The sequence below is a fragment of the Electrona antarctica genome (assembly GCF_951216825.1).
Source record: "Electrona antarctica genome assembly, chromosome: 8".
In the NCBI taxonomy this organism is placed as follows: Eukaryota; Metazoa; Chordata; class Actinopteri; order Myctophiformes; family Myctophidae; genus Electrona; species Electrona antarctica.
The window spans coordinates 31,355,925-31,383,266 of record NC_136789.1 but is presented as its reverse complement, the minus strand read 5'-3'; the positions used below and the strand labels follow the sequence as shown (position 1 = coordinate 31,383,266).

Genomic DNA, 27,342 nt, shown 5'->3' with positions numbered 1-27,342 from the left:
ACAAACTGGATATAAAAGTGCTTCTGTTGCTGCATTTCAACACAGGAAGGACGACGTACACAGCGTAGTCTACTGAAGGTTTGAGAATCCTCCTTTCTGCCTAGTTTTACGTCTCGTGAGAGATATCTCAACCTCTCTCTCAAGGCCACCATCTTCAAACATGATGCTGAGTGTGGGTCTACTTCTCTGTGCTGTGATGACTCTGACAGGAGCCACAACAGGTGTGTGTTTGTGTGTGCTATATCGTCTATATATACTGTGTGTGTGCGTGTGTGTGTGTCTGCGTGTGCGCATGCATGACAGACACACACAGACCATGTGCTGATCTCATCACATTTGGGCAAGAGGCTATGGCCGTTTTTTTTAGCCCAAGGAGTGTTTTTCGTGCAAAACTATTAACTAATGCTTGGAATGGATTCAGAATAATGACCAGCCCTATAGCTGCAATTTGCAACTCTAGATTCTTTTTTTTTTATAATTATAATGGGATGAATCTAGAGTTGCAATACCCTCCATTGACTCCCTACTCATCACGTTTGTGATCTGCTTGTATTAAAACGATGTTAAACTCACCAACATTGCAGCTCTAGGCCAATAAGCCAAGCTTGAATTATCCTCTTTCAATCTGCCGAGCTTTTGTTTCATAAAAATCCACCGTAGACATGTTATGAGATACTTTCTGTCAAGAAATTATGTTCATGTGATTCTTTTCTAAGTGCTGGAGTTTGGAAGCACTCGTCGTAAGTCACTGAACAGCCCTAGAGTACCACCTGTTTTGAATTTGCACATAATGCAGGAGGCAGCAGCGTGACCCCGTTAATAAAAATGAGTGCTTCCAAACTGCAACACTTAGAAAAAGAATCTCATGCATAGAATTTCTTGACAAAGTAGCTCATAACATGTCTACGGTGGATTTTTATGAAACAAGCTTGGCAGATTGTAAGGATAATTCAAGCTTGGCCTAGAGCTGCAACGATGGTGAGTTTAACGTTGTTTAATACAAGCAGATCGCAAATGCAAATTGGATGAGTAGGGATCGAGTCAATGGAGGGTATTGCAACTCTAGATTCTTCCCATTATAAAAAAAATCTAATAGAGTTGCAAATTGCGGCTAGACAAGCCCCTAGTTTGACACATTCATGCTTCTTAAAGCATAATTTAAAAAATAAGATTTGTTTTCCCTTAAAGGTTTTTAATGGTACTCTAACTTTCAACCCCTGAATTTACCATGATCCACAATTTATATAATACTCCATTTTCCTTGTTTAACGTTTGTTTTTAGTTCAATGTTTGTTTTAAAAAGGCCATTGACAATGAAGGGACATTTTATGTCATCTTGTCCCTCACAAACATTAAATGCCATTAACCATAAAGAGAATGTAATGTTTGTGTTGGTACCGTTTGTTTTACATCACCTAATCAACATGAGTTAGACTTTAATATATTAGTGCCCCTCACTTCACACGGTTGGGATTTTCTTTAATGTTATTTGGATGACTAGGAATAAAAAATAAACCCTTGAATGATTACTTTTGCGATTTCTTTTGGGCGATTAATGTTGTCCAACTAGAAAATGTCATTACCATGCTGTTGTATCTCCATCAGACCCTGGGCCCTGTTATGATCTGTTTTATCTCCATCAGACCCTGGGCCCTGTTATGATCTGTTGTATCTCCATCAGACCCTGGGTCCTGTTATGATCTGTTTTATCTCCATCAGACCCTGGGCCCTGTTATGATCTCATGGATGCCGGACCCTGCAACTCTTCCATTCCATCAAGTTCCGTCCCTCCCGTCTCTCTTCGCTTCCAGTACAACTCCACCTCAAAGGAGTGTGAAGCCTTCATTTACGGAGGCTGTTCCACCACCAGAAACAACTTCGTGACCAGAGAACAGTGTGTCCAAGAATGTGTTGTTCCCTCCCCTGGTGCGTATACAGAGCAGTGGGGTCCGGCGGGGGTCCCTGAGGGAGTTCCAGGGGTCCCCAGCTAAATGATAGTTTAGAACCAAATGGACCCTTGTGGCTCTGTAACTCTGAGTGTACAAATTGAACAGTGAGGGTCCATTTGTACACTCTCAGAGTTAAATTAACATTGATTTTACAATATAAATTGGGGGTCCCAGAGATAGAAATGCCATTGAATGGGGGTCCGTAGACTAATGCATGTGAAACTGGGGGTCCTTGAAATTAAACGGGTTGATAATCAATGTTGGAGCTGTAGAAATTCTTCTCTTATGGGGGTCCCTGGCATATTATTTTCAAATGGGAAATTTCAGGTACTCTTCTTTAATCTTTTAACATGATTTCGTTTTTTTAAGTGAAAAATGTGGGTATTTAAAAAAATATATATTCCTTAAAAAAATTAATTGTTAGCTTCTCCTTTGGTCCACCCATTACAAACTTTCGACTTTACAGGAGTAGGTGGCCTATTTTTAAATGTCAATACTTCTACTCTACTACATCTCAGAGGCAAATATTACTCCACTTATTTGAAAACCTTACTTATTAGTTTACTTTGTAAAGGTTGACTATTACTACAAAACAAGCATGAACCACTTTCATCCCTATACGTTGGCTACGTGAAAATAGACGTTTGTTTATACATTATTAACACTTGTGACATTCTGCATAATGACTTTTGATGGCTATACTTTTGTAAGTCCATTTTGAATACCAGACTTTTACTTGTGACAGTATCAATACCATGATGAAGACATACTCTTAAGTAAAACATATTGGTCCTTCTTCCTCCAGTGATTGTCATGTTGTAATGGCCATATTGTTGTTTGTATCTCCATCAGACTGGTGTTTGGATCCCGTGAAGGTTGGGCCGTGCAAGGCCCGCAAGCCTCGGTGGCACTTCAACACGGACACAAAGTATTGCGAGCGGTTCATGTACGGGGGCTGCCACGGCAACAAGAACAACTTCCCGACCGAACAAGAGTGTGGTGATCTGTGCATCACGCCTGGTGTGTATAGAGCAGCAGGGTCCAGGGTGGGTCCCTGAGGGAGTTCCAGGGGGTCCCCAGCTAAATGATAGTTTAGAATCAAATGGACCCTTGTGCACCTGTAGGTGTGCAAAAGCCTTGCTTTTTATTGTTATTTTAAAAATAAATATTCCTTAAAAAATTCTATTTCAACTTTACAAGAGTAAGCGGCCTATTTTAAAATGTCAATTCTTCTACATCTCGGAGGCAAATATTACTCTCTTGACTATTACTACAAAACGAGCATGAACCGCTTTCATCCCTATACGTTGGCTATGTGAAAATAGATACATTATGAACACTTGTGACATTCTGCACAATGACTTTTGGTACTTTATTTTGATGGCTTTTGTAAGTCCATTTTGAATACCAGACTTACTTGTGACAGTACCATAATGAAGACTTACTCTAAAACATATTAGTCCTTCTTCCTCCAGTGATTGTCATGTTTTAATGGCCATATTGTTGTTTTTATCTCCATCAGACGAAAGTTGGTGTTTGGATCCTGAGGACGTTGGGCCTATTGGGTGCTATGCCCTCATGCCTCGGTGGCACTTCACCAAAGACACAAAGAAGTGCGAGCTGTTCATGTACGGGGGCTGCCTCGCCAACAAGAACAACTTCCTGACCGAACAAGCGTGTGTCAATCTGTGTGGTCACCTGAACCAGGCCCAGTGGGAACGACCTCCTGTCCAAAAATGACCAAGCAGTGTCTGCTTGGAGAAAAAAGGGACCACCCCCTCCTATCCACCACTCTCTAAAATAAACTTACCCTCATATCAAACTGGCGTGTGTGTGAATCATTTATGACTGTCTTCTAGACAATACCGTTTTGGAAACCAGTGGTGTGCTGGTTTTGCTGTTAAACCCAACCCCCATTGAGGGCTTATATTAGGGGAAATAGCCAATAATGCACTTTTGCACAAAATAACTCTTTGCTGGGGACGTAACAAATAAAGCTAAGAAAGCCTTCTAGCAGGAATTCTCCTTTAAAGTGAAGTGGATGGCAGCACAGCTGACCTTAATAAATGCTAATGTTAGCTGGTACAGAAAGTATTTGACGTAAAACAACATTTGTGCTGATCAGCGCAATATAGGACTAGGTCATATAACACGTTGCAAAATAAACGATACTGGACTGTGATCTAATAATGAATTGCATTTTTATAGCGCTTTTCCAAGTGCTCAAAGCGCTTTACAATGGTTCATTCATACATTGGGAGGTGAAGCGGCGAACAGTCGACACCAGCGTCCTCACTTCCCACATTCACACACCAATGGTGGTGAGCTCACACCGACCGACTCATTGGCGGCAATGTAGGGTTCAGTGTCTTGCCCAAGGACACTTTACATGTGGACAGGGGGAGCCGGGATTCGAACCGCCGACCCAGGGATCATTGGACGACCTGCTCTACCTCCTGAGCCACAGCCGCCCAAGCTTGCAGCGCGGCAGACGAGCTTGTAGATCTGCTATTTTTGGAAAAATCGTTAAAATTTGGCGCAAACCTTTGAATATATTCTTTCACAATGAACGTTTTAACTCATACCTTTGCGTCTGGGGGGGGGGGTCCCCTGAAACCACATATTTTCAGATGGGGGTCTGTGGACAAGTTCTGATAAATCTGGGCAAAAGGTTGAGCACCACTGACATAGAAACATGGGTTTTTCAGAAAACTGTCTATTAATCTGGTGTCAGTGAGGTCAGAAGTACAGAGTTGCTGGCCGGCTCATATATGCAGATCTAGTAATCATTAATAATAGTAATATTGTAAGGCGGTTGCCAGGGCTCGCCAACATGTCCACACACGTCCGTGGCAAAGACTCGGTCTTGTCCGCCAGGACAACGCTCCACACGTCCCAAACTCTTCTCCCTTCTGGCTCCAAAACTATGGAATACACTTCGCATTACAATCAGAACCACAGCCTCACTCCCAATCTTCCGCCATAGTCTGGAAACCCACCTTTTCAGACTCCATCATGGCCCGTAGCACTTACCCTAGCCCCTTAGATAAGCACTTTATGTAGACTTAGATAGCATTTTATACAGACTTATAGAATGTTACGTAGACAGCACTGGAATTGCATTTTATGTAGTCATAGCACTTTATAGTATATATGTATAGTATAGTATTGTATAGTTTCATTATATAGATATTCCATGGTTACGTTCTTAGCTTACGCATGTTCATGACTTTTTATGTATGTGATGTATTGCCATGCTTTTGTTATTGCTTAATGTAAGTCGCTCTGGATTTAGAGTGTCTGCTAAATGCCTAAATTGTTCGTGGCAACAATTTTAGATTTTAGCCACCATTTTATACCAGGTGGGTCATACCAAGAACACTCACAGTAATTAGTAGCAATTAACTTAAACAAGGCAAACTAAGGCCCATAAGTTATACACCATTACTTAAACCATATACAATTTACATTTCATATTTCAAGCAACACTTTACAAACACATGATATAGGCCTGCTATAATTAGAAAAGCTACAATATAAAACAGGAACAAACACCCCTCTCCTCTACAGCGCTTGGCACCTCCCAATCAACAGGAGGATTGCCAGCACAGGAGAGGACAGGTGACCAACAATCATGTTTGAAACAATTGCAATGTCCTTGCTCAGGAATTCAGATATACTAGAGACACACATATAAAACGCACCACTCCCCACAGTCACTTCCAAGCTGGCCAGCGATAATGAATAAGAAGAAACTGTGTATTCAGATGAGTGTGTGTGCATTATTCCTGTTTGTCTCTAATAGGGCACGTGGTCTCGGGGGGAGGGAGTGAATGACTGACACGCCCACATGCTGATCACAAACTGGATATAAAAGTGCTTCTGTTGCTGCATTTCAACACAGGAAGGACGACGTACACAGCGTAGTCTACTGAAGGTTTGAGAATCCTCCTTTCTGCCTAGTTTTACGTCTCGTGAGAGATATCTCAACCTCTCTCTCAAGGCCACCATCTTCAAACATGATGCTGAGTGTGGGTCTACTTCTCTGTGCTGTGATGACTCTGACAGGAGCCACAACAGGTGTGTGTTTGTGTGTGCTATATCGTCTATATATACTGTGTGTGTGCGTGTGTGTGTGTGTGTGTCTGCGTGTGCGCATGCATGACAGACACACACAGACCATGTGCTGATCTCATCACATTTGGGCAAGAGGCTATGGCTGTTTTTTTTAGCCCAAGGAGTGTTTTTCGTGCAAAACTATTAACTAATGCTTGGAATGGATTCAGAATAATGACCAGCCCTATAGCTGCAATTTGCAACTCTAGATTCTTTTTTTTTTATAATTATAATGGGATGAATCTAGAGTTGCAATACCCTCCATTGACTCCCTACTCATCACGTTTGTGATCTGCTTGTATTAAAACGATGTTAAACTCACCAACATTGCAGCTCTAGGCCAATAAGCCAAGCTTGAATTATCCTCTTTCAATCTGCCGAGCTTTTGTTTCATAAAAATCCACCGTAGACATGTTATGAGATACTTTCTGTCAAGAAATTATGTTCATGTGATTCTTTTCTAAGTGCTGGAGTTTGGAAGCACTCGTCGTAAGTCACTGAACAGCCCTAGAGTACCACCTGTTTTGAATTTGCACATAATGCAGGAGGCAGCAGCGTGACCCCGTTAATAAAAATGAGTGCTTCCAAACTGCAACACTTAGAAAAAGAATCTCATGCATAGAATTTCTTGACAAAGTAGCTCATAACATGTCTACGGTGGATTTTTATGAAACAAGCTTGGCAGATTGTAAGGATAATTCAAGCTTGGCCTAGAGCTGCAACGATGGTGAGTTTAACGTTGTTTAATACAAGCAGATCGCAAATGCAAATTGGATGAGTAGGGATCGAGTCAATGGAGGGTATTGCAACTCTAGATTCTTCCCATTATAAAAAAAATCTAATAGAGTTGCAAATTGCGGCTAGACAAGCCCCTAGTTTGACACATTCATGCTTCTTAAAGCATAATTTAAAAAATAAGATTTGTTTTCCCTTAAAGGTTTTTAATGGTACTCTAACTTTCAACCCCTGAATTTACCATGATCCACAATTTATATAATACTCCATTTTCCTTGTTTAACGTTTGTTTTTAGTTCAATGTTTGTTTTAAAAAGGCCATTGACAATGAAGGGACATTTTATGTCATCTTGTCCCTCACAAACATTAAATGCCATTAACCATAAAGAGAATGTAATGTTTGTGTTGGTACCGTTTGTTTTACATCACCTAATCAACATGAGTTAGACTTTAATATATTAGTGCCCCTCACTTCACACGGTTGGGATTTTCTTTAATGTTATTTGGATGACTAGGAATAAAAAATAAACCCTTGAATGATTACTTTTGCGATTTCTTTTGGGCGATTAATGTTGTCCAACTAGAAAATGTCATTACCATGCTGTTGTATCTCCATCAGACCCTGGGCCCTGTTATGATCTGTTTTATCTCCATCAGACCCTGGGCCCTGTTATGATCTGTTGTATCTCCATCAGACCCTGGGTCCTGTTATGATCTGTTTTATCTCCATCAGACCCTGGGCCCTGTTATGATCTCATGGATGCCGGACCCTGCAACTCTTCCATTCCATCAAGTTCCGTCCCTCCCGTCTCTCTTCGCTTCCAGTACAACTCCACCTCAAAGGAGTGTGAAGCCTTCATTTACGGAGGCTGTTCCACCACCAGAAACAACTTCGTGACCAGAGAACAGTGTGTCCAAGAATGTGTTGTTCCCTCCCCTGGTGCGTATACAGAGCAGTGGGGTCCGGCGGGGGTCCCTGAGGGAGTTCCAGGGGTCCCCAGCTAAATGATAGTTTAGAACCAAATGGACCCTTGTGGCTCTGTAACTCTGAGTGTACAAATTGAACAGTGAGGGTCCATTTGTACACTCTCAGAGTTAAATTAACATTGATTTTACAATATAAATTGGGGGTCCCAGAGATAGAAATGCCATTGAATGGGGGTCCGTAGACTAATGCATGTGAAACTGGGGGTCCTTGAAATTAAACGGGTTGATAATCAATGTTGGAGCTGTAGAAATTCTTCTCTTATGGGGGTCCCTGGCATATTATTTTCAAATGGGAAATTTCAGGTACTCTTCTTTAATCTTTTAACATGATTTCGTTTTTTTAAGTGAAAAATGTGGGTATTTAAAAAAATATATATTCCTTAAAAAAATTAATTGTTAGCTTCTCCTTTGGTCCACCCATTACAAACTTTCGACTTTACAGGAGTAGGTGGCCTATTTTTAAATGTCAATACTTCTACTCTACTACATCTCAGAGGCAAATATTACTCCACTTATTTGAAAACCTTACTTATTAGTTTACTTTGTAAAGGTTGACTATTACTACAAAACAAGCATGAACCACTTTCATCCCTATACGTTGGCTACGTGAAAATAGACGTTTGTTTATACATTATTAACACTTGTGACATTCTGCATAATGACTTTTGATGGCTATACTTTTGTAAGTCCATTTTGAATACCAGACTTTTACTTGTGACAGTATCAATACCATGATGAAGACATACTCTTAAGTAAAACATATTGGTCCTTCTTCCTCCAGTGATTGTCATGTTGTAATGGCCATATTGTTGTTTGTATCTCCATCAGACTGGTGTTTGGATCCCGTGAAGGTTGGGCCGTGCAAGGCCCGCAAGCCTCGGTGGCACTTCAACACGGACACAAAGTATTGCGAGCGGTTCATGTACGGGGGCTGCCACGGCAACAAGAACAACTTCCCGACCGAACAAGAGTGTGGTGATCTGTGCATCACGCCTGGTGTGTATAGAGCAGCAGGGTCCAGGGTGGGTCCCTGAGGGAGTTCCAGGGGGTCCCCAGCTAAATGATAGTTTAGAATCAAATGGACCCTTGTGCACCTGTAGGTGTGCAAAAGCCTTGCTTTTTATTGTTATTTTAAAAATAAATATTCCTTAAAAAATTCTATTTCAACTTTACAAGAGTAAGCGGCCTATTTTAAAATGTCAATTCTTCTACATCTCGGAGGCAAATATTACTCTCTTGACTATTACTACAAAACGAGCATGAACCGCTTTCATCCCTATACGTTGGCTATGTGAAAATAGATACATTATGAACACTTGTGACATTCTGCACAATGACTTTTGGTACTTTATTTTGATGGCTTTTGTAAGTCCATTTTGAATACCAGACTTACTTGTGACAGTACCATAATGAAGACTTACTCTAAAACATATTAGTCCTTCTTCCTCCAGTGATTGTCATGTTTTAATGGCCATATTGTTGTTTTTATCTCCATCAGACGAAAGTTGGTGTTTGGATCCTGAGGACGTTGGGCCTATTGGGTGCTATGCCCTCATGCCTCGGTGGCACTTCACCAAAGACACAAAGAAGTGCGAGCTGTTCATGTACGGGGGCTGCCTCGCCAACAAGAACAACTTCCTGACCGAACAAGCGTGTGTCAATCTGTGTGGTCACCTGAACCAGGCCCAGTGGGAACGACCTCCTGTCCAAAAATGACCAAGCAGTGTCTGCTTGGAGAAAAAAGGGACCACCCCCTCCTATCCACCACTCTCTAAAATAAACTTACCCTCATATCAAACTGGCGTGTGTGTGTGAATCATTTATGACTGTCTTCTAGACAATACCGTTTTGGAAACCAGTGGTGTGCTGGTTTTGCTGTTAAACCCAACCCCCATTGAGGGCTTATATTAGGGGAAATAGCCAATAATGCACTTTTGCACAAAATAACTCTTTGCTGGGGATGTAACAAATAAAGCTAAGAAAGCCTTCTAGCAGGAATTCTCCTTTGAAGTGGATGGCAGCACAGCTGACCTTAATAAATGCTAATGTTAGCTGGTACAGAAAGTATTTGACGTAAAACAACATTTGTGCTGATCAGCGCAATATAGGACTAGGTCATATAACACGTTGCAAAATAAACGATACTGGACTGTGATCTAATAATGAATTGCATTTTTATAGCGCTTTTCCAAGTGCTCAAAGCGCTTTACAATGGTTCATTCATACATTGGGAGGTGAAGCGGCGAACAGTCGACACCAGCGTCCTCACTTCCCACATTCACACACCAATGGTGGTGAGCTCACACCGACCGACTCATTGGAGGCAATGTAGGGTTCAGTGTCTTGCCCAAGGACACTTTACATGTGAACAGGGGGAGCCGGGATTCGAACCGCCGACCCAGGGATCATTGGACGACCTGCTCTACCTCCTGAGCCACAGCCGCCCAAGCTTGCAGCGCGGCAGACGAGCTTGTAGATCTGCTATTTTTGGAAAAATCGTTAAAATTTGGCGCAAACCTTTGAATATATTATTTCACAATGAACGTTTTAACTCATACCTTTGCGTCTGGGGGGGGGGTCCCCTGAAACCACATATTTTCAGATGGGGGTCTGTGGACAAGTTCTGATAAATCTGGGCAAAAGGTTGAGCACCACTGACATAGAAACATGGGTTTTTCAGAAAACTGTCTATTAATCTGGTGTCAGTGAGGTCAGAAGTACAGAGTTGCTGGCCGGCTCATATATGCAGATCTAGTAATCATTAATAATAGTAATATTGTAAGGCGGTTGCCAGGGCTCGCCAACATGTCCACACACGTCCGTGGCAAAGACTCGGTCTTGTCCGCCAGGACAACGCTCCACACGTCCCAAACTCTTCTCCCTTCTGGCTCCAAAACTATGGAATACACTTCGCATTACAATCAGAACCACAGCCTCACTCCCAATCTTCCGCCATAGTCTGGAAACCCACCTTTTCAGACTCCATCATGGCCCGTAGCACTTACCCTAGCCCCTTAGATAAGCACTTTATGTAGACTTAGATAGCATTTTATACAGACTTATAGAATGTTACGTAGACAGCACTGGAATTGCATTTTATGTAGTCATAGCACTTTATAGTATATATGTATAGTATAGTATTGTATAGTTTCATTATATAGATATTCCATGGTTACGTTCTTAGCTTACGCATGTTCATGACTTTTTATGTATGTGATGTATTGCCATGCTTTTGTTATTGCTTAATGTAAGTCGCTCTGGATTTAGAGTGTCTGCTAAATGCCTAAATTGTTCGTGGCAACAATTTTAGATTTTAGCCACCATTTTATACCAGGTGGGTCATACCAAGAACACTCACAGTAATTAGTAGCAATTAACTTAAACAAGGCAAACTAAGGCCCATAAGTTATACACCATTACTTAAACCATATACAATTTACATTTCATATTTCAAGCAACACTTTACAAACACATGATATAGGCCTGCTATAATTAGAAAAGCTACAATATAAAACAGGAACAAACACCCCTCTCCTCTACAGCGCTTGGCACCTCCCAATCAACAGGAGGATTGCCAGCACAGGAGAGGACAGGTGACCAACAATCATGTTTGAAACAATTGCAATGTCCTTGCTCAGGAATTCAGATATACTAGAGACACACATATAAAACGCACCACTCCCCACAGTCACTTCCAAGCTGGCCAGCGATAATGAATAAGAAGAAACTGTGTATTCAGATGAGTGTGTGTGCATTATTCCTGTTTGTCTCTAATAGGGCACGTGGTCTCGGGGGGAGGGAGTGAATGACTGACACGCCCACATGCTGATCACAAACTGGATATAAAAGTGCTTCTGTTGCTGCATTTCAACACAGGAAGGACGACGTACACAGCGTAGTCTACTGAAGGTTTGAGAATCCTCCTTTCTGCCTAGTTTTACGTCTCGTGAGAGATATCTCAACCTCTCTCTCAAGGCCACCATCTTCAAACATGATGCTGAGTGTGGGTCTACTTCTCTGTGCTGTGATGACTCTGACAGGAGCCACAACAGGTGTGTGTTTGTGTGTGCTATATCGTCTATATATACTGTGTGTGTGCGTGTGTGTGTGTCTGCGTGTGCGCATGCATGACAGACACACACAGACCATGTGCTGATCTCATCACATTTGGGCAAGAGGCTATGGCCGTTTTTTTTAGCCCAAGGAGTGTTTTTCGTGCAAAACTATTAACTAATGCTTGGAATGGATTCAGAATAATGACCAGCCCTATAGCTGCAATTTGCAACTCTAGATTCTTTTTTTTTTATAATTATAATGGGATGAATCTAGAGTTGCAATACCCTCCATTGACTCCCTACTCATCACGTTTGTGATCTGCTTGTATTAAAACGATGTTAAACTCACCAACATTGCAGCTCTAGGCCAATAAGCCAAGCTTGAATTATCCTCTTTCAATCTGCCGAGCTTTTGTTTCATAAAAATCCACCGTAGACATGTTATGAGATACTTTCTGTCAAGAAATTATGTTCATGTGATTCTTTTCTAAGTGCTGGAGTTTGGAAGCACTCGTCGTAAGTCACTGAACAGCCCTAGAGTACCACCTGTTTTGAATTTGCACATAATGCAGGAGGCAGCAGCGTGACCCCGTTAATAAAAATGAGTGCTTCCAAACTGCAACACTTAGAAAAAGAATCTCATGCATAGAATTTCTTGACAAAGTAGCTCATAACATGTCTACGGTGGATTTTTATGAAACAAGCTTGGCAGATTGTAAGGATAATTCAAGCTTGGCCTAGAGCTGCAACGATGGTGAGTTTAACGTTGTTTAATACAAGCAGATCGCAAATGCAAATTGGATGAGTAGGGATCGAGTCAATGGAGGGTATTGCAACTCTAGATTCTTCCCATTATAAAAAAAATCTAATAGAGTTGCAAATTGCGGCTAGACAAGCCCCTAGTTTGACACATTCATGCTTCTTAAAGCATAATTTAAAAAATAAGATTTGTTTTCCCTTAAAGGTTTTTAATGGTACTCTAACTTTCAACCCCTGAATTTACCATGATCCACAATTTATATAATACTCCATTTTCCTTGTTTAACGTTTGTTTTTAGTTCAATGTTTGTTTTAAAAAGGCCATTGACAATGAAGGGACATTTTATGTCATCTTGTCCCTCACAAACATTAAATGCCATTAACCATAAAGAGAATGTAATGTTTGTGTTGGTACCGTTTGTTTTACATCACCTAATCAACATGAGTTAGACTTTAATATATTAGTGCCCCTCACTTCACACGGTTGGGATTTTCTTTAATGTTATTTGGATGACTAGGAATAAAAAATAAACCCTTGAATGATTACTTTTGCGATTTCTTTTGGGCGATTAATGTTGTCCAACTAGAAAATGTCATTACCATGCTGTTGTATCTCCATCAGACCCTGGGCCCTGTTATGATCTGTTTTATCTCCATCAGACCCTGGGCCCTGTTATGATCTGTTGTATCTCCATCAGACCCTGGGTCCTGTTATGATCTGTTTTATCTCCATCAGACCCTGGGCCCTGTTATGATCTCATGGATGCCGGACCCTGCAACTCTTCCATTCCATCAAGTTCCGTCCCTCCCGTCTCTCTTCGCTTCCAGTACAACTCCACCTCAAAGGAGTGTGAAGCCTTCATTTACGGAGGCTGTTCCACCACCAGAAACAACTTCGTGACCAGAGAACAGTGTGTCCAAGAATGTGTTGTTCCCTCCCCTGGTGCGTATACAGAGCAGTGGGGTCCGGCGGGGGTCCCTGAGGGAGTTCCAGGGGTCCCCAGCTAAATGATAGTTTAGAACCAAATGGACCCTTGTGGCTCTGTAACTCTGAGTGTACAAATTGAACAGTGAGGGTCCATTTGTACACTCTCAGAGTTAAATTAACATTGATTTTACAATATAAATTGGGGGTCCCAGAGATAGAAATGCCATTGAATGGGGGTCCGTAGACTAATGCATGTGAAACTGGGGGTCCTTGAAATTAAACGGGTTGATAATCAATGTTGGAGCTGTAGAAATTCTTCTCTTATGGGGGTCCCTGGCATATTATTTTCAAATGGGAAATTTCAGGTACTCTTCTTTAATCTTTTAACATGATTTCGTTTTTTTAAGTGAAAAATGTGGGTATTTAAAAAAATATATATTCCTTAAAAAAATTAATTGTTAGCTTCTCCTTTGGTCCACCCATTACAAACTTTCGACTTTACAGGAGTAGGTGGCCTATTTTTAAATGTCAATACTTCTACTCTACTACATCTCAGAGGCAAATATTACTCCACTTATTTGAAAACCTTACTTATTAGTTTACTTTGTAAAGGTTGACTATTACTACAAAACAAGCATGAACCACTTTCATCCCTATACGTTGGCTACGTGAAAATAGACGTTTGTTTATACATTATTAACACTTGTGACATTCTGCATAATGACTTTTGATGGCTATACTTTTGTAAGTCCATTTTGAATACCAGACTTTTACTTGTGACAGTATCAATACCATGATGAAGACATACTCTTAAGTAAAACATATTGGTCCTTCTTCCTCCAGTGATTGTCATGTTGTAATGGCCATATTGTTGTTTGTATCTCCATCAGACTGGTGTTTGGATCCCGTGAAGGTTGGGCCGTGCAAGGCCCGCAAGCCTCGGTGGCACTTCAACACGGACACAAAGTATTGCGAGCGGTTCATGTACGGGGGCTGCCACGGCAACAAGAACAACTTCCCGACCGAACAAGAGTGTGGTGATCTGTGCATCACGCCTGGTGTGTATAGAGCAGCAGGGTCCAGGGTGGGTCCCTGAGGGAGTTCCAGGGGGTCCCCAGCTAAATGATAGTTTAGAATCAAATGGACCCTTGTGCACCTGTAGGTGTGCAAAAGCCTTGCTTTTTATTGTTATTTTAAAAATAAATATTCCTTAAAAAATTCTATTTCAACTTTACAAGAGTAAGCGGCCTATTTTAAAATGTCAATTCTTCTACATCTCGGAGGCAAATATTACTCTCTTGACTATTACTACAAAACGAGCATGAACCGCTTTCATCCCTATACGTTGGCTATGTGAAAATAGATACATTATGAACACTTGTGACATTCTGCACAATGACTTTTGGTACTTTATTTTGATGGCTTTTGTAAGTCCATTTTGAATACCAGACTTACTTGTGACAGTACCATAATGAAGACTTACTCTAAAACATATTAGTCCTTCTTCCTCCAGTGATTGTCATGTTTTAATGGCCATATTGTTGTTTTTATCTCCATCAGACGAAAGTTGGTGTTTGGATCCTGAGGACGTTGGGCCTATTGGGTGCTATGCCCTCATGCCTCGGTGGCACTTCACCAAAGACACAAAGAAGTGCGAGCTGTTCATGTACGGGGGCTGCCTCGCCAACAAGAACAACTTCCTGACCGAACAAGCGTGTGTCAATCTGTGTGGTCACCTGAACCAGGCCCAGTGGGAACGACCTCCTGTCCAAAAATGACCAAGCAGTGTCTGCTTGGAGAAAAAAGGGACCACCCCCTCCTATCCACCACTCTCTAAAATAAACTTACCCTCATATCAAACTGGCGTGTGTGTGTGAATCATTTATGACTGTCTTCTAGACAATACCGTTTTGGAAACCAGTGGTGTGCTGGTTTTGCTGTTAAACCCAACCCCCATTGAGGGCTTATATTAGGGGAAATAGCCAATAATGCACTTTTGCACAAAATAACTCTTTGCTGGGGATGTAACAAATAAAGCTAAGAAAGCCTTCTAGCAGGAATTCTCCTTTGAAGTGGATGGCAGCACAGCTGACCTTAATAAATGCTAATGTTAGCTGGTACAGAAAGTATTTGACGTAAAACAACATTTGTGCTGATCAGCGCAATATAGGACTAGGTCATATAACACGTTGCAAAATAAACGATACTGGACTGTGATCTAATAATGAATTGCATTTTTATAGCGCTTTTCCAAGTGCTCAAAGCGCTTTACAATGGTTCATTCATACATTGGGAGGTGAAGCGGCGAACAGTCGACACCAGCGTCCTCACTTCCCACATTCACACACCAATGGTGGTGAGCTCACACCGACCGACTCATTGGAGGCAATGTAGGGTTCAGTGTCTTGCCCAAGGACACTTTACATGTGAACAGGGGGAGCCGGGATTCGAACCGCCGACCCAGGGATCATTGGACGACCTGCTCTACCTCCTGAGCCACAGCCGCCCAAGCTTGCAGCGCGGCAGACGAGCTTGTAGATCTGCTATTTTTGGAAAAATCGTTAAAATTTGGCGCAAACCTTTGAATATATTATTTCACAATGAACGTTTTAACTCATACCTTTGCGTCTGGGGGGGGGGGTCCCCTGAAACCACATATTTTCAGATGGGGGTCTGTGGACAAGTTCTGATAAATCTGGGCAAAAGGTTGAGCACCACTGACATAGAAACATGGGTTTTTCAGAAAACTGTCTATTAATCTGGTGTCAGTGAGGTCAGAAGTACAGAGTTGCTGGCCGGCTCATATATGCAGATCTAGTAATCATTAATAATAGTAATATTGTAAGGCGGTTGCCAGGGCTCGCCAACATGTCCACACACGTCCGTGGCAAAGACTCGGTCTTGTCCGCCAGGACAACGCTCCACACGTCCCAAACTCTTCTCCCTTCTGGCTCCAAAACTATGGAATACACTTCGCATTACAATCAGAACCACAGCCTCACTCCCAATCTTCCGCCATAGTCTGGAAACCCACCTTTTCAGACTCCATCATGGCCCGTAGCACTTACCCTAGCCCCTTAGATAAGCACTTTATGTAGACTTAGATAGCATTTTATACAGACTTATAGAATGTTACGTAGACAGCACTGGAATTGCATTTTATGTAGTCATAGCACTTTATAGTATATATGTATAGTATAGTATTGTATAGTTTCATTATATAGATATTCCATGGTTACGTTCTTAGCTTACGCATGTTCATGACTTTTTATGTATGTGATGTATTGCCATGCTTTTGTTATTGCTTAATGTAAGTCGCTCTGGATTTAGAGTGTCTGCTAAATGCCTAAATTGTTCGTGGCAACAATTTTAGATTTTAGCCACCATTTTATACCAGGTGGGTCATACCAAGAACACTCACAGTAATTAGTAGCAATTAACTTAAACAAGGCAAACTAAGGCCCATAAGTTATACACCATTACTTAAACCATATACAATTTACATTTCATATTTCAAGCAACACTTTACAAACACATGATATAGGCCTGCTATAATTAGAAAAGCTACAATATAAAACAGGAACAAACACCCCTCTCCTCTACAGCGCTTGGCACCTCCCAATCAACAGGAGGATTGCCAGCACAGGAGAGGACAGGTGACCAACAATCATGTTTGAAACAATTGCAATGTCCTTGCTCAGGAATTCAGATATACTAGAGACACACATATAAAACGCACCACTCCCCACAGTCACTTCCAAGCTGGCCAGCGATAATGAATAAGAAGAAACTGTGTATTCAGATGAGTGTGTGTGCATTATTCCTGTTTGTCTCTAATAGGGCACGTGGTCTCGGGGGGAGGGAGTGAATGACTGACACGCCCACATGCTGATCACAAACTGGATATAAAAGTGCTTCTGTTGCTGCATTTCAACACAGGAAGGATGACGTACACAGCGTAGTCTACTGAAGGTTTGAGAATCCTCCTTTCTGCCTAGTTTTACGTCTCGTGAGAGATATCTCAACCTCTCTCTCAAGGCCACCATCTTCAAACATGATGCTGAGTGTGGGTCTACTTCTCTGTGCTGTGATGACTCTGACAGGAGCCACAACAGGTGTGTGTTTGTGTGTGCTATATCGTCTATATATACTGTGTGTGTGCGTGTGTGTGTGTGTGTGTCTGCGTGTGCGCATGCATGACAGACACACACAGACCATGTGCTGATCTCATCACATTTGGGCAAGAGGCTATGGCTGTTTTTTTTAGCCCAAGGAGTGTTTTTCGTGCAAAACTATTAACTAATGCTTGGAATGGATTCAGAATAATGACCAGCCCTATAGCTGCAATTTGCAACTCTAGATTCTTTTTTTTTTATAATTATAATGGGATGAATCTAGAGTTGCAATACCCTCCATTGACTCCCTACTCATCACGTTTGTGATCTGCTTGTATTAAAACGATGTTAAACTCACCAACATTGCAGCTCTAGGCCAATAAGCCAAGCTTGAATTATCCTCTTTCAATCTGCCGAGCTTTTGTTTCATAAAAATCCACCGTAGACATGTTATGAGATACTTTCTGTCAAGAAATTATGTTCATGTGATTCTTTTCTAAGTGCTGGAGTTTGGAAGCACTCGTCGTAAGTCACTGAACAGCCCTAGAGTACCACCTGTTTTGAATTTGCACATAATGCAGGAGGCAGCAGCGTGACCCCGTTAATAAAAATGAGTGCTTCCAAACTGCAACACTTAGAAAAAGAATCTCATGCATAGAATTTCTTGACAAAGTAGCTCATAACATGTCTACGGTGGATTTTTATGAAACAAGCTTGGCAGATTGTAAGGATAATTCAAGCTTGGCCTAGAGCTGCAACGATGGTGAGTTTAACGTTGTTTAATACAAGCAGATCGCAAATGCAAATTGGATGAGTAGGGATCGAGTCAATGGAGGGTATTGCAACTCTAGATTCTTCCCATTATAAAAAAAATCTAATAGAGTTGCAAATTGCGGCTAGACAAGCCCCTAGTTTGACACATTCATGCTTCTTAAAGCATAATTTAAAAAATAAGATTTGTTTTCCCTTAAAGGTTTTTAATGGTACTCTAACTTTCAACCCCTGAATTTACCATGATCCACAATTTATATAATACTCCATTTTCCTTGTTTAACGTTTGTTTTTAGTTCAATGTTTGTTTTAAAAAGGCCATTGACAATGAAGGGACATTTTATGTCATCTTGTCCCTCACAAACATTAAATGCCATTAACCATAAAGAGAATGTAATGTTTGTGTTGGTACCGTTTGTTTTACATCACCTAATCAACATGAGTTAGACTTTAATATATTAGTGCCCCTCACTTCACACGGTTGGGATTTTCTTTAATGTTATTTGGATGACTAGGAATAAAAAATAAACCCTTGAATGATTACTTTTGCGATTTCTTTTGGGCGATTAATGTTGTCCAACTAGAAAATGTCATTACCATGCTGTTGTATCTCCATCAGACCCTGGGCCCTGTTATGATCTGTTTTATCTCCATCAGACCCTGGGCCCTGTTATGATCTGTTGTATCTCCATCAGACCCTGGGTCCTGTTATGATCTGTTTTATCTCCATCAGACCCTGGGCCCTGTTATGATCTCATGGATGCCGGACCCTGCAACTCTTCCATTCCATCAAGTTCCGTCCCTCCCGTCTCTCTTCGCTTCCAGTACAACTCCACCTCAAAGGAGTGTGAAGCCTTCATTTACGGAGGCTGTTCCACCACCAGAAACAACTTCGTGACCAGAGAACAGTGTGTCCAAGAATGTGTTGTTCCCTCCCCTGGTGCGTATACAGAGCAGTGGGGTCCGGCGGGGGTCCCTGAGGGAGTTCCAGGGGTCCCCAGCTAAATGATAGTTTAGAACCAAATGGACCCTTGTGGCTCTGTAACTCTGAGTGTACAAATTGAACAGTGAGGGTCCATTTGTACACTCTCAGAGTTAAATTAACATTGATTTTACAATATAAATTGGGGGTCCCAGAGATAGAAATGCCATTGAATGGGGGTCCGTAGACTAATGCATGTGAAACTGGGGGTCCTTGAAATTAAACGGGTTGATAATCAATGTTGGAGCTGTAGAAATTCTTCTCTTATGGGGGTCCCTGGCATATTATTTTCAAATGGGAAATTTCAGGTACTCTTCTTTAATCTTTTAACATGATTTCGTTTTTTTAAGTGAAAAATGTGGGTATTTAAAAAAATATATATTCCTTAAAAAAATTAATTGTTAGCTTCTCCTTTGGTCCACCCATTACAAACTTTCGACTTTACAGGAGTAGGTGGCCTATTTTTAAATGTCAATACTTCTACTCTACTACATCTCAGAGGCAAATATTACTCCACTTATTTGAAAACCTTACTTATTAGTTTACTTTGTAAAGGTTGACTATTACTACAAAACAAGCATGAACCACTTTCATCCCTATACGTTGGCTACGTGAAAATAGACGTTTGTTTATACATTATTAACACTTGTGACATTCTGCATAATGACTTTTGATGGCTATACTTTTGTAAGTCCATTTTGAATACCAGACTTTTACTTGTGACAGTATCAATACCATGATGAAGACATACTCTTAAGTAAAACATATTGGTCCTTCTTCCTCCAGTGATTGTCATGTTGTAATGGCCATATTGTTGTTTGTATCTCCATCAGACTGGTGTTTGGATCCCGTGAAGGTTGGGCCGTGCAAGGCCCGCAAGCCTCGGTGGCACTTCAACACGGACACAAAGTATTGCGAGCGGTTCATGTACGGGGGCTGCCACGGCAACAAGAACAACTTCCCGACCGAACAAGAGTGTGGTGATCTGTGCATCACGCCTGGTGTGTATAGAGCAGCAGGGTCCAGGGTGGGTCCCTGAGGGAGTTCCAGGGGGTCCCCAGCTAAATGATAGTTTAGAATCAAATGGACCCTTGTGCACCTGTAGGTGTGCAAAAGCCTTGCTTTTTATTGTTATTTTAAAAATAAATATTCCTTAAAAAATTCTATTTCAACTTTACAAGAGTAAGCGGCCTATTTTAAAATGTCAATTCTTCTACATCTCGGAGGCAAATATTACTCTCTTGACTATTACTACAAAACGAGCATGAACCGCTTTCATCCCTATACGTTGGCTATGTGAAAATAGATACATTATGAACACTTGTGACATTCTGCACAATGACTTTTGGTACTTTATTTTGATGGCTTTTGTAAGTCCATTTTGAATACCAGACTTACTTGTGACAGTACCATAATGAAGACTTACTCTAAAACATATTAGTCCTTCTTCCTCCAGTGATTGTCATGTTTTAATGGCCATATTGTTGTTTTTATCTCCATCAGACGAAAGTTGGTGTTTGGATCCTGAGGACGTTGGGCCTATTGGGTGCTATGCCCTCATGCCTCGGTGGCACTTCACCAAAGACACAAAGAAGTGCGAGCTGTTCATGTACGGGGGCTGCCTCGCCAACAAGAACAACTTCCTGACCGAACAAGCGTGTGTCAATCTGTGTGGTCACCTGAACCAGGCCCAGTGGGAACGACCTCCTGTCCAAAAATGACCAAGCAGTGTCTGCTTGGAGAAAAAAGGGACCACCCCCTCCTATCCACCACTCTCTAAAATAAACTTACCCTCATATCAAACTGGCGTGTGTGTGTGAATCATTTATGACTGTCTTCTAGACAATACCGTTTTGGAAACCAGTGGTGTGCTGGTTTTGCTGTTAAACCCAACCCCCATTGAGGGCTTATATTAGGGGAAATAGCCAATAATGCACTTTTGCACAAAATAACTCTTTGCTGGGGACGTAACAAATAAAGCTAAGAAAGCCTTCTAGCAGGAATTCTCCTTTAAAGTGAAGTGGATGGCAGCACAGCTGACCTTAATAAATGCTAATGTTAGCTGGTACAGAAAGTATTTGACGTAAAACAACATTTGTGCTGATCAGCGCAATATAGGACTAGGTCATATAACACGTTGCAAAATAAACGATACTGGACTGTGATCTAATAATGAATTGCATTTTTATAGCGCTTTTCCAAGTGCTCAAAGCGCTTTACAATGGTTCATTCATACATTGGGAGGTGAAGCGGCGAACAGTCGACACCAGCGTCCTCACTTCCCACATTCACACACCAATGGTGGTGAGCTCACACCGACCGACTCATTGGAGGCAATGTAGGGTTCAGTGTCTTGCCCAAGGACACTTTACATGTGGACAGGGGGAGCCGGGATTCGAACCGCCGACCCAGGGATCATTGGACGACCTGCTCTACCTCCTGAGCCACAGCCGCCCAAGCTTGCAGCGCGGCAGACGAGCTTGTAGATCTGCTATTTTTGGAAAAATCGTTAAAATTTGGCGCAAACCTTTGAATATATTCTTTCACAATGAACGTTTTAACTCATACCTTTGCGTCTGGGGGGGGGGTCCCCTGAAACCACATATTTTCAGATGGGGGTCTGTGGACAAGTTCTGATAAATCTGGGCAAAAGGTTGAGCACCACTGACATAGAAACATGGGTTTTTCAGAAAACTGTCTATTAATCTGGTGTCAGTGAGGTCAGAAGTACAGAGTTGCTGGCCGGCTCATATATGCAGATCTAGTAATCATTAATAATAGTAATATTGTAAGGCGGTTGCCAGGGCTCGCCAACATGTCCACACACGTCCGTGGCAAAGACTCGGTCTTGTCCGCCAGGACAACGCTCCACACGTCCCAAACTCTTCTCCCTTCTGGCTCCAAAACTATGGAATACACTTCGCATTACAATCAGAACCACAGCCTCACTCCCAATCTTCCGCCATAGTCTGGAAACCCACCTTTTCAGACTCCATCGTGGCCCGTAGCACTTACCCTAGCCCCTTAGATAAGCACTTTATGTAGACTTAGATAGCATTTTATACAGACTTATAGAATGTTACGTAGACAGCACTGGAATTGCATTTTATGTAGTCATAGCACTTTATAGTATATATGTATAGTATAGTATTGTATAGTTTCATTATATAGATATTCCATGGTTACGTTCTTAGCTTACGCATGTTCATGACTTTTTATGTATGTGATGTATTGCCATGCTTTTGTTATTGCTTAATGTAAGTCGCTCTGGATTTAGAGTGTCTGCTAAATGCCTAAATTGTTCGTGGCAACAATTTTAGATTTTAGCCACCATTTTATACCAGGTGGGTCATACCAAGAACACTCACAGTAATTAGTAGCAATTAACTTAAACAAGGCAAACTAAGGCCCATAAGTTATACACCATTACTTAAACCATATACAATTTACATTTCATATTTCAAGCAACACTTTACAAACACATGATATAGGCCTGCTATAATTAGAAAAGCTACAATATAAAACAGGAACAAACACCCCTCTCCTCTACAGCGCTTGGCACCTCCCAATCAACAGGAGGATTGCCAGCACAGGAGAGGACAGGTGACCAACAATCAATTGAACATCATGTTTGAAACAATTGCAATGTCCTTGCTCAGGACTTCAGATATACTAGAGACACACATATAAAACGCACCACTCCCCACAGTCACTTCCAAGCTGGCCAGCGATAATGAATTGTGTACTGTGTATTCAGATGAGTGTGTGCGCATTATCCCTGTTTGTCTCTAATAGGGCACGTGGTCTCGGGGGGAGGGAGTGAATGACTGACACACCCACATGCTGATCACAAACTGGATATAAAAGTGCTTCTGTTGCTGCATTTCAACACAGGAAGGACGACGTAGTCTACTGAAGGTTTGAGAATCCTCCTTTCTGCCTAGTTGTTACTTCTCGTGAGAGATATCTCAACCTCTCTCTCAAGGCCACCATCTTCAAACATGATGCTGAGTGTGGGTCTACTTCTCTGTGCTGTGATGACTCTGACAGGAGCCACAACAGGTGTGTGTTTGTGTGTGCTATATCATCTATATATACAGTGTGTGTGTGTGTGTGTGTGTGTGTCTGCGTGTGCACATGCATGACAGACACACACAGACCATGTGCTGACCTCATCACATTTGGTCAAGAGGCTATGGCTGTTTTTTTTTTGTGCAAAACTAATGCTTGGAATGGATTCAGAATCATGACCAGCCCTATAGCTGCAATTTGCAACTCTAGATTTTTTTTTTTTAAATAATTATAATGGGATGAATAGAGTTGCAATACCCTCCCATTGACTCCCTACTCATCACGTTTGTGATCTGCTTGTATTAAAACTATGTTAAACTCACCAACATTGCAGCTCTAGGTCAAGCTTGAATTATCCTCTTTCAATCTGCTGAGCTTTTGTTTCATAAAAATCCACCGTAGTCATGTTATGAGATACTTTCTGTTATGAAATGATGTGCATGTGATTATTTTTCTAAGTGCTGGAGTTTGGAAGCACTCGTCAGTCACTGAACAGCCCTAGAGTACCACCTGTTTTGAATTTGCTCATAATGCAGGCGGCAGCAGCGTGACCCGTTAATAAAAATGAGTGCTTCCAAACTGCAACACTTAGAAAAAGAATCACATGCATAGAATTTCTTGAAAGAAAGTGGCTCATAACATGTCTACGGTGGATTTTCTTTTTGAAACAAAAGCTTGGCAGATTGAAAGAGGATAATTCAAGCTTGGCCTAGAGCTGCAATGATGGTGAGTTTAACGTTGTTTAATACAGGCAGATCGCAAATGCAAATTGGATGAGTGGGGAGTCAATGGAGGGTATTGCAACTCTAGATTCATCCCATTATAAAACAAATCACACCCATGTGAACTGAGTGGTGCAACTACGTCACATACCAACCATAGCAACCATGCTCGTGTTTTTTGGTTGCTAACCATAGCAACCATGCTCGTTTTTTTGGTACGAACAAACACGGGTACACGGGTACAGAGCCAGTTGTTGGAGTGGTTTGCACCACTCAAAAATCTAGAGTTGCAAATTGCGGCTAGACAAGCCCCTAGTTTGACAGTCATGCTTCTTAAAGCATAATTAAAAAAATAAGATTTTTGTTTTGCCTTAAAGGTTTTTAATGGTACTCTAACTTTCAACCCCTGAATTTACCATGATCCACAATTTATATAATGCTCTATTTTTGAGGGGCACTAGCCCCGTTTAATGTTTGTAAGGCCATTGACCATGAAGGGAAAATGTATGTAATCTTGTCCCTAACAAACCTCAAATGCCATTAACGATAAAGAGAATTTAATATTTGGCACAGTTTGTTTTACATCAACATGAGTTAGACTTTAATATATTAGGTGTGATTTTTTTTTTAAATATGTTATTTGGATGACCCTAAGAATCACATAAAAACCTTGAATGATTTTATTTTGGGCTAATGTTGTCCAACTAGAAAATGTCATTACCATGCTGTTGTATCTCCATCAGACCCTGGGCCCTGTTATGATCTGTTGTATCTCCATCAGACCCTGGGTCCTGTTATGATCTGTTGTATCTCCATCAGACCCTGAGCCCTGTTATGATCTGTTGTATCTCCATCAGACCCTGGGCCCTGTTATGATCTGTTGTATCTCCATCAGACCCTGGGTCCTGTTATGATCTGTTGTATCTCCATCAGACCCTGAGCCCTGTTATGATCTGTTTTATCTCCATCAGACCCTGGGCCCTGTTATGATCTCATGGATGCCGGACCCTGCAACTCTTCCATTCCATCAAGTTCCGTCCCTCCCTTCTCTCTTCGCTTCCAGTACAACTCCACCTCAAAGGAGTGTGAAGCCTTCATTTACGGAGGCTGTTCCACCACCAGCAACAACTTCGTGACCAGACAACAGTGTGTCCAAGAATGTGTTGTTCCCACCCCTGGTGCGTATACAGAGCAGTGGGGTCCGGGGGGGTCCCTGAGGGAGTTACAGGGGTCCCCAGCTAAATGATAGTTTAGAACCAAATGGACCCTTGTGGCTCTGTAACTCGGAGAGTGTACAAATTGAACAGTGAGGGTCCATTTGTACACTCTCAGAGTTAAATTAACATTGATTTTACAATATAAATTGGGGGTCCCAGAGATAGAAATGCCATTGAATGGGGGTCCGTAGATTAATGCATGTCAAACTGGTCTAGAGCAGTGTTTCAATATTTGGCCCACGGACCCCCACGTCTAGAAAGGACCCCTAGAAGAGAAGATTTATTCAAACTAAACCAACAACATTATTCCAATACTTCCTGTATTGTTTTAACGCTATAGAACACTAAACCCAACTTTTGTCAAACCACTAAAATCCGGGTATATATTCCATTAAAAACAAAATACCAAAATGTATTAAAGTACAGCAATACATGGCAATTTGAGGTACTCTTCTTTAATCTTTTAACATGATTTTGTTTTTAAGTGAAAAATGTGGGTATTATTTAAAAAAAAAAAGGAACGAACACCCGCACACTGTCTTCAAATGCAGTGACCAACTTTTATTAGGGAAACTGGTGACATTCAAATCAGACTATCTTTATAGCCTGATGAAGGCCGCATAGGCCGAAACGTTGCTCTTTCCCTAATACAAGTTGGTCACTTGCATTTGAAGACAGTGTGCAGGTGTTCGTTTTTTTCCATTTTTGGGCACCGTACCCTCTCCACGCACCTGTAGGTGTGCAAAACCCTTGCTTTTTATTGGTATTTTAAAAATAAATATTCCTTAAAAACTTCTATACCAAAATTTCGACTTTACAAGAGTAGGTGGCCTATTTTAAAATGTCAATTCTTCTACATCTCGGCGGCAAATATTACTCTCTTGACTATTACTACAAAACAAGCATGAACCGCTTTCATCCCTATACGTTGGCTATGTGAAAATAGATACATTATGAACACTTGTGACATTCTGCATAATGACTTTTGGTACTTTATTTTGATGGCTATACTTTTGTAAGTCTATTTTGAATACCAGACTTTTACTTGTGACAGTACCATAATGAAGACTTACTCTAAAACATATTAGTCCTTCCTCCAGTGATTGTCATGTTTTAATGGCCATATTGTTGTTTTATCTCCATCAGACGATAGTTGGTGTTTGGAGCCCGTGAAGTTTGGGCAGTGCATTGCCCGCAAGCCTCGGTGGCACTTCAACACGGACACAAAGAAGTGCGAGCGGTTCATGTACGGGGGCTGCCAAGCCAACAACAACAACTTCCTGACCGAACAAGCGTGTGTCAATCTGTGTGGTCACCTGAACATCACGCCTGTATAGAGCAGCTGTTCTCACACTTTTGTCAGTTGATTATGTATCTGGCCGCGGGACCCCACATCTGAGGTTTTGTGTATCATTTATTTTGTTTGTATCTTTGTTTCCGACGGATCCTTGACGATCTAGGTCTGACGCCTAAGCTATGGTCTGCTGTGTGGAGCCCCATTAAGGAGGTCGGACCATGTAAAGCTTGCCAAACGTCGGTGGCATTTCAATTCTGCCTCAAAGGAGGGGGGGGGGGGGGGGGGGGGCAGCGTACGTGGTTGCATGCAGGCCCAGTGGGAACGACCTCCTGTCCAAAAATGAGTTTGAGTGTTTTCCAAGCAGTGTCTGCTTGGAGAAAAAAGGGACAACCCCCTCCTATCCACCACTCTCTAAAATAAACATACCCTCATATCAAACTTGTTTGTGTGTATCATTTATGACTGTCTTCTAGACAATACCTATATGTTCTCTGTGCCTCTCGATATCTATCTAAATGTGTTTTTAGTCTAGTTCATGTTGAGCAGGTTGTAGCCTGCTAGTCATAATCAGTTCTCACTTATGTGTGAGTGATTGGTTACCAGACTGAGTGGCGTATGAATGTGAGTGATTAACTAGT

The 27,342-nt window shown here is 41.5% G+C and overlaps 5 protein-coding genes across 5 annotated transcripts; all 5 read left to right on the top strand.

Annotated features, from left to right (window-relative positions):
- The first annotated feature begins 24 nt into the window (after positions 1-24).
- On the top strand, positions 25-3,771 carry LOC306928004 (carboxypeptidase inhibitor SmCI-like). The gene is made up of 4 exons (XM_079507925.1): positions 25-221; positions 1,720-1,926; positions 2,802-2,969; positions 3,472-3,771. Exons 1-4 carry the CDS (start codon positions 161-163, stop codon positions 3,687-3,689), a joined length of 654 nt encoding a protein of 217 aa, XP_079364051.1. The 5' UTR covers positions 25-160; the 3' UTR covers positions 3,690-3,771.
- A 2,061-nt stretch (positions 3,772-5,832) lies between these two features.
- LOC306928157 (carboxypeptidase inhibitor SmCI-like) lies at positions 5,833-9,585 on the top strand. The gene is made up of 4 exons (XM_079508084.1): positions 5,833-6,029; positions 7,534-7,740; positions 8,616-8,783; positions 9,286-9,585. The coding sequence occupies exons 1-4, from the start codon at positions 5,969-5,971 to the stop codon at positions 9,501-9,503; spliced, it is 654 nt and encodes a 217-aa protein (XP_079364210.1). The 5' UTR covers positions 5,833-5,968; the 3' UTR covers positions 9,504-9,585.
- A 2,057-nt stretch (positions 9,586-11,642) lies between these two features.
- On the top strand, positions 11,643-15,389 carry LOC306927901 (carboxypeptidase inhibitor SmCI-like). The gene is made up of 4 exons (XM_079507785.1): positions 11,643-11,839; positions 13,338-13,544; positions 14,420-14,587; positions 15,090-15,389. Exons 1-4 carry the CDS (start codon positions 11,779-11,781, stop codon positions 15,305-15,307), a joined length of 654 nt encoding a protein of 217 aa, XP_079363911.1. The 5' UTR covers positions 11,643-11,778; the 3' UTR covers positions 15,308-15,389.
- A 2,069-nt stretch (positions 15,390-17,458) lies between these two features.
- On the top strand, positions 17,459-21,200 carry LOC306927813 (carboxypeptidase inhibitor SmCI-like). Its single transcript, XM_079507667.1, has 4 exons — positions 17,459-17,644; positions 19,149-19,355; positions 20,231-20,398; positions 20,901-21,200. The coding sequence occupies exons 1-4, from the start codon at positions 17,584-17,586 to the stop codon at positions 21,116-21,118; spliced, it is 654 nt and encodes a 217-aa protein (XP_079363793.1). The 5' UTR covers positions 17,459-17,583; the 3' UTR covers positions 21,119-21,200.
- Positions 21,201-23,269: 2,069 nt separating this feature from the next.
- On the top strand, positions 23,270-27,142 carry LOC306927924 (kunitz-type serine protease inhibitor A-like). The gene is made up of 3 exons (XM_079507811.1): positions 23,270-23,459; positions 25,162-25,368; positions 26,554-27,142. The coding sequence occupies exons 1-3, from the start codon at positions 23,399-23,401 to the stop codon at positions 26,742-26,744; spliced, it is 459 nt and encodes a 152-aa protein (XP_079363937.1). The 5' UTR covers positions 23,270-23,398; the 3' UTR covers positions 26,745-27,142.
- Positions 27,143-27,342: the final 200 nt, after the last annotated feature.

What these genes read in the sequence shown, in the direction of transcription:
- LOC306928004 (XM_079507925.1), top strand. Translation starts at nt 161, where the DNA reads ATGATGCTGAGTGTGGGTCTACTTCTCTGTGCTGTGATGACTCTGACA. An exon ending in TCTGACAGGAGCCACAACAG is followed by an intron (nt 222 to 1,719) that starts GTGTGTGTTTGT and finishes TATCTCCATCAG; the next exon opens with ACCCTGGGCCCTGTTATGAT. An exon ending in TGATCTGTGCATCACGCCTG is followed by an intron (nt 2,970 to 3,471) that starts GTGTGTATAGAG and finishes TATCTCCATCAG; the next exon opens with ACGAAAGTTGGTGTTTGGAT.
- LOC306928157 (XM_079508084.1), top strand. Translation starts at nt 5,969, where the DNA reads ATGATGCTGAGTGTGGGTCTACTTCTCTGTGCTGTGATGACTCTGACA. An exon ending in TCTGACAGGAGCCACAACAG is followed by an intron (nt 6,030 to 7,533) that starts GTGTGTGTTTGT and finishes TATCTCCATCAG; the next exon opens with ACCCTGGGCCCTGTTATGAT. An exon ending in ATGTGTTGTTCCCTCCCCTG is followed by an intron (nt 7,741 to 8,615) that starts GTGCGTATACAG and finishes TATCTCCATCAG; the next exon opens with ACTGGTGTTTGGATCCCGTG.
- LOC306927901 (XM_079507785.1), top strand. Translation starts at nt 11,779, where the DNA reads ATGATGCTGAGTGTGGGTCTACTTCTCTGTGCTGTGATGACTCTGACA. An exon ending in TCTGACAGGAGCCACAACAG is followed by an intron (nt 11,840 to 13,337) that starts GTGTGTGTTTGT and finishes TATCTCCATCAG; the next exon opens with ACCCTGGGCCCTGTTATGAT. An exon ending in ATGTGTTGTTCCCTCCCCTG is followed by an intron (nt 13,545 to 14,419) that starts GTGCGTATACAG and finishes TATCTCCATCAG; the next exon opens with ACTGGTGTTTGGATCCCGTG.
- LOC306927813 (XM_079507667.1), top strand. Translation starts at nt 17,584, where the DNA reads ATGATGCTGAGTGTGGGTCTACTTCTCTGTGCTGTGATGACTCTGACA. An exon ending in ATGTGTTGTTCCCTCCCCTG is followed by an intron (nt 19,356 to 20,230) that starts GTGCGTATACAG and finishes TATCTCCATCAG; the next exon opens with ACTGGTGTTTGGATCCCGTG. An exon ending in TGATCTGTGCATCACGCCTG is followed by an intron (nt 20,399 to 20,900) that starts GTGTGTATAGAG and finishes TATCTCCATCAG; the next exon opens with ACGAAAGTTGGTGTTTGGAT.
- LOC306927924 (XM_079507811.1), top strand. Translation starts at nt 23,399, where the DNA reads ATGATGCTGAGTGTGGGTCTACTTCTCTGTGCTGTGATGACTCTGACA. An exon ending in TCTGACAGGAGCCACAACAG is followed by an intron (nt 23,460 to 25,161) that starts GTGTGTGTTTGT and finishes TATCTCCATCAG; the next exon opens with ACCCTGGGCCCTGTTATGAT. An exon ending in ATGTGTTGTTCCCACCCCTG is followed by an intron (nt 25,369 to 26,553) that starts GTGCGTATACAG and finishes TATCTCCATCAG; the next exon opens with ACGATAGTTGGTGTTTGGAG.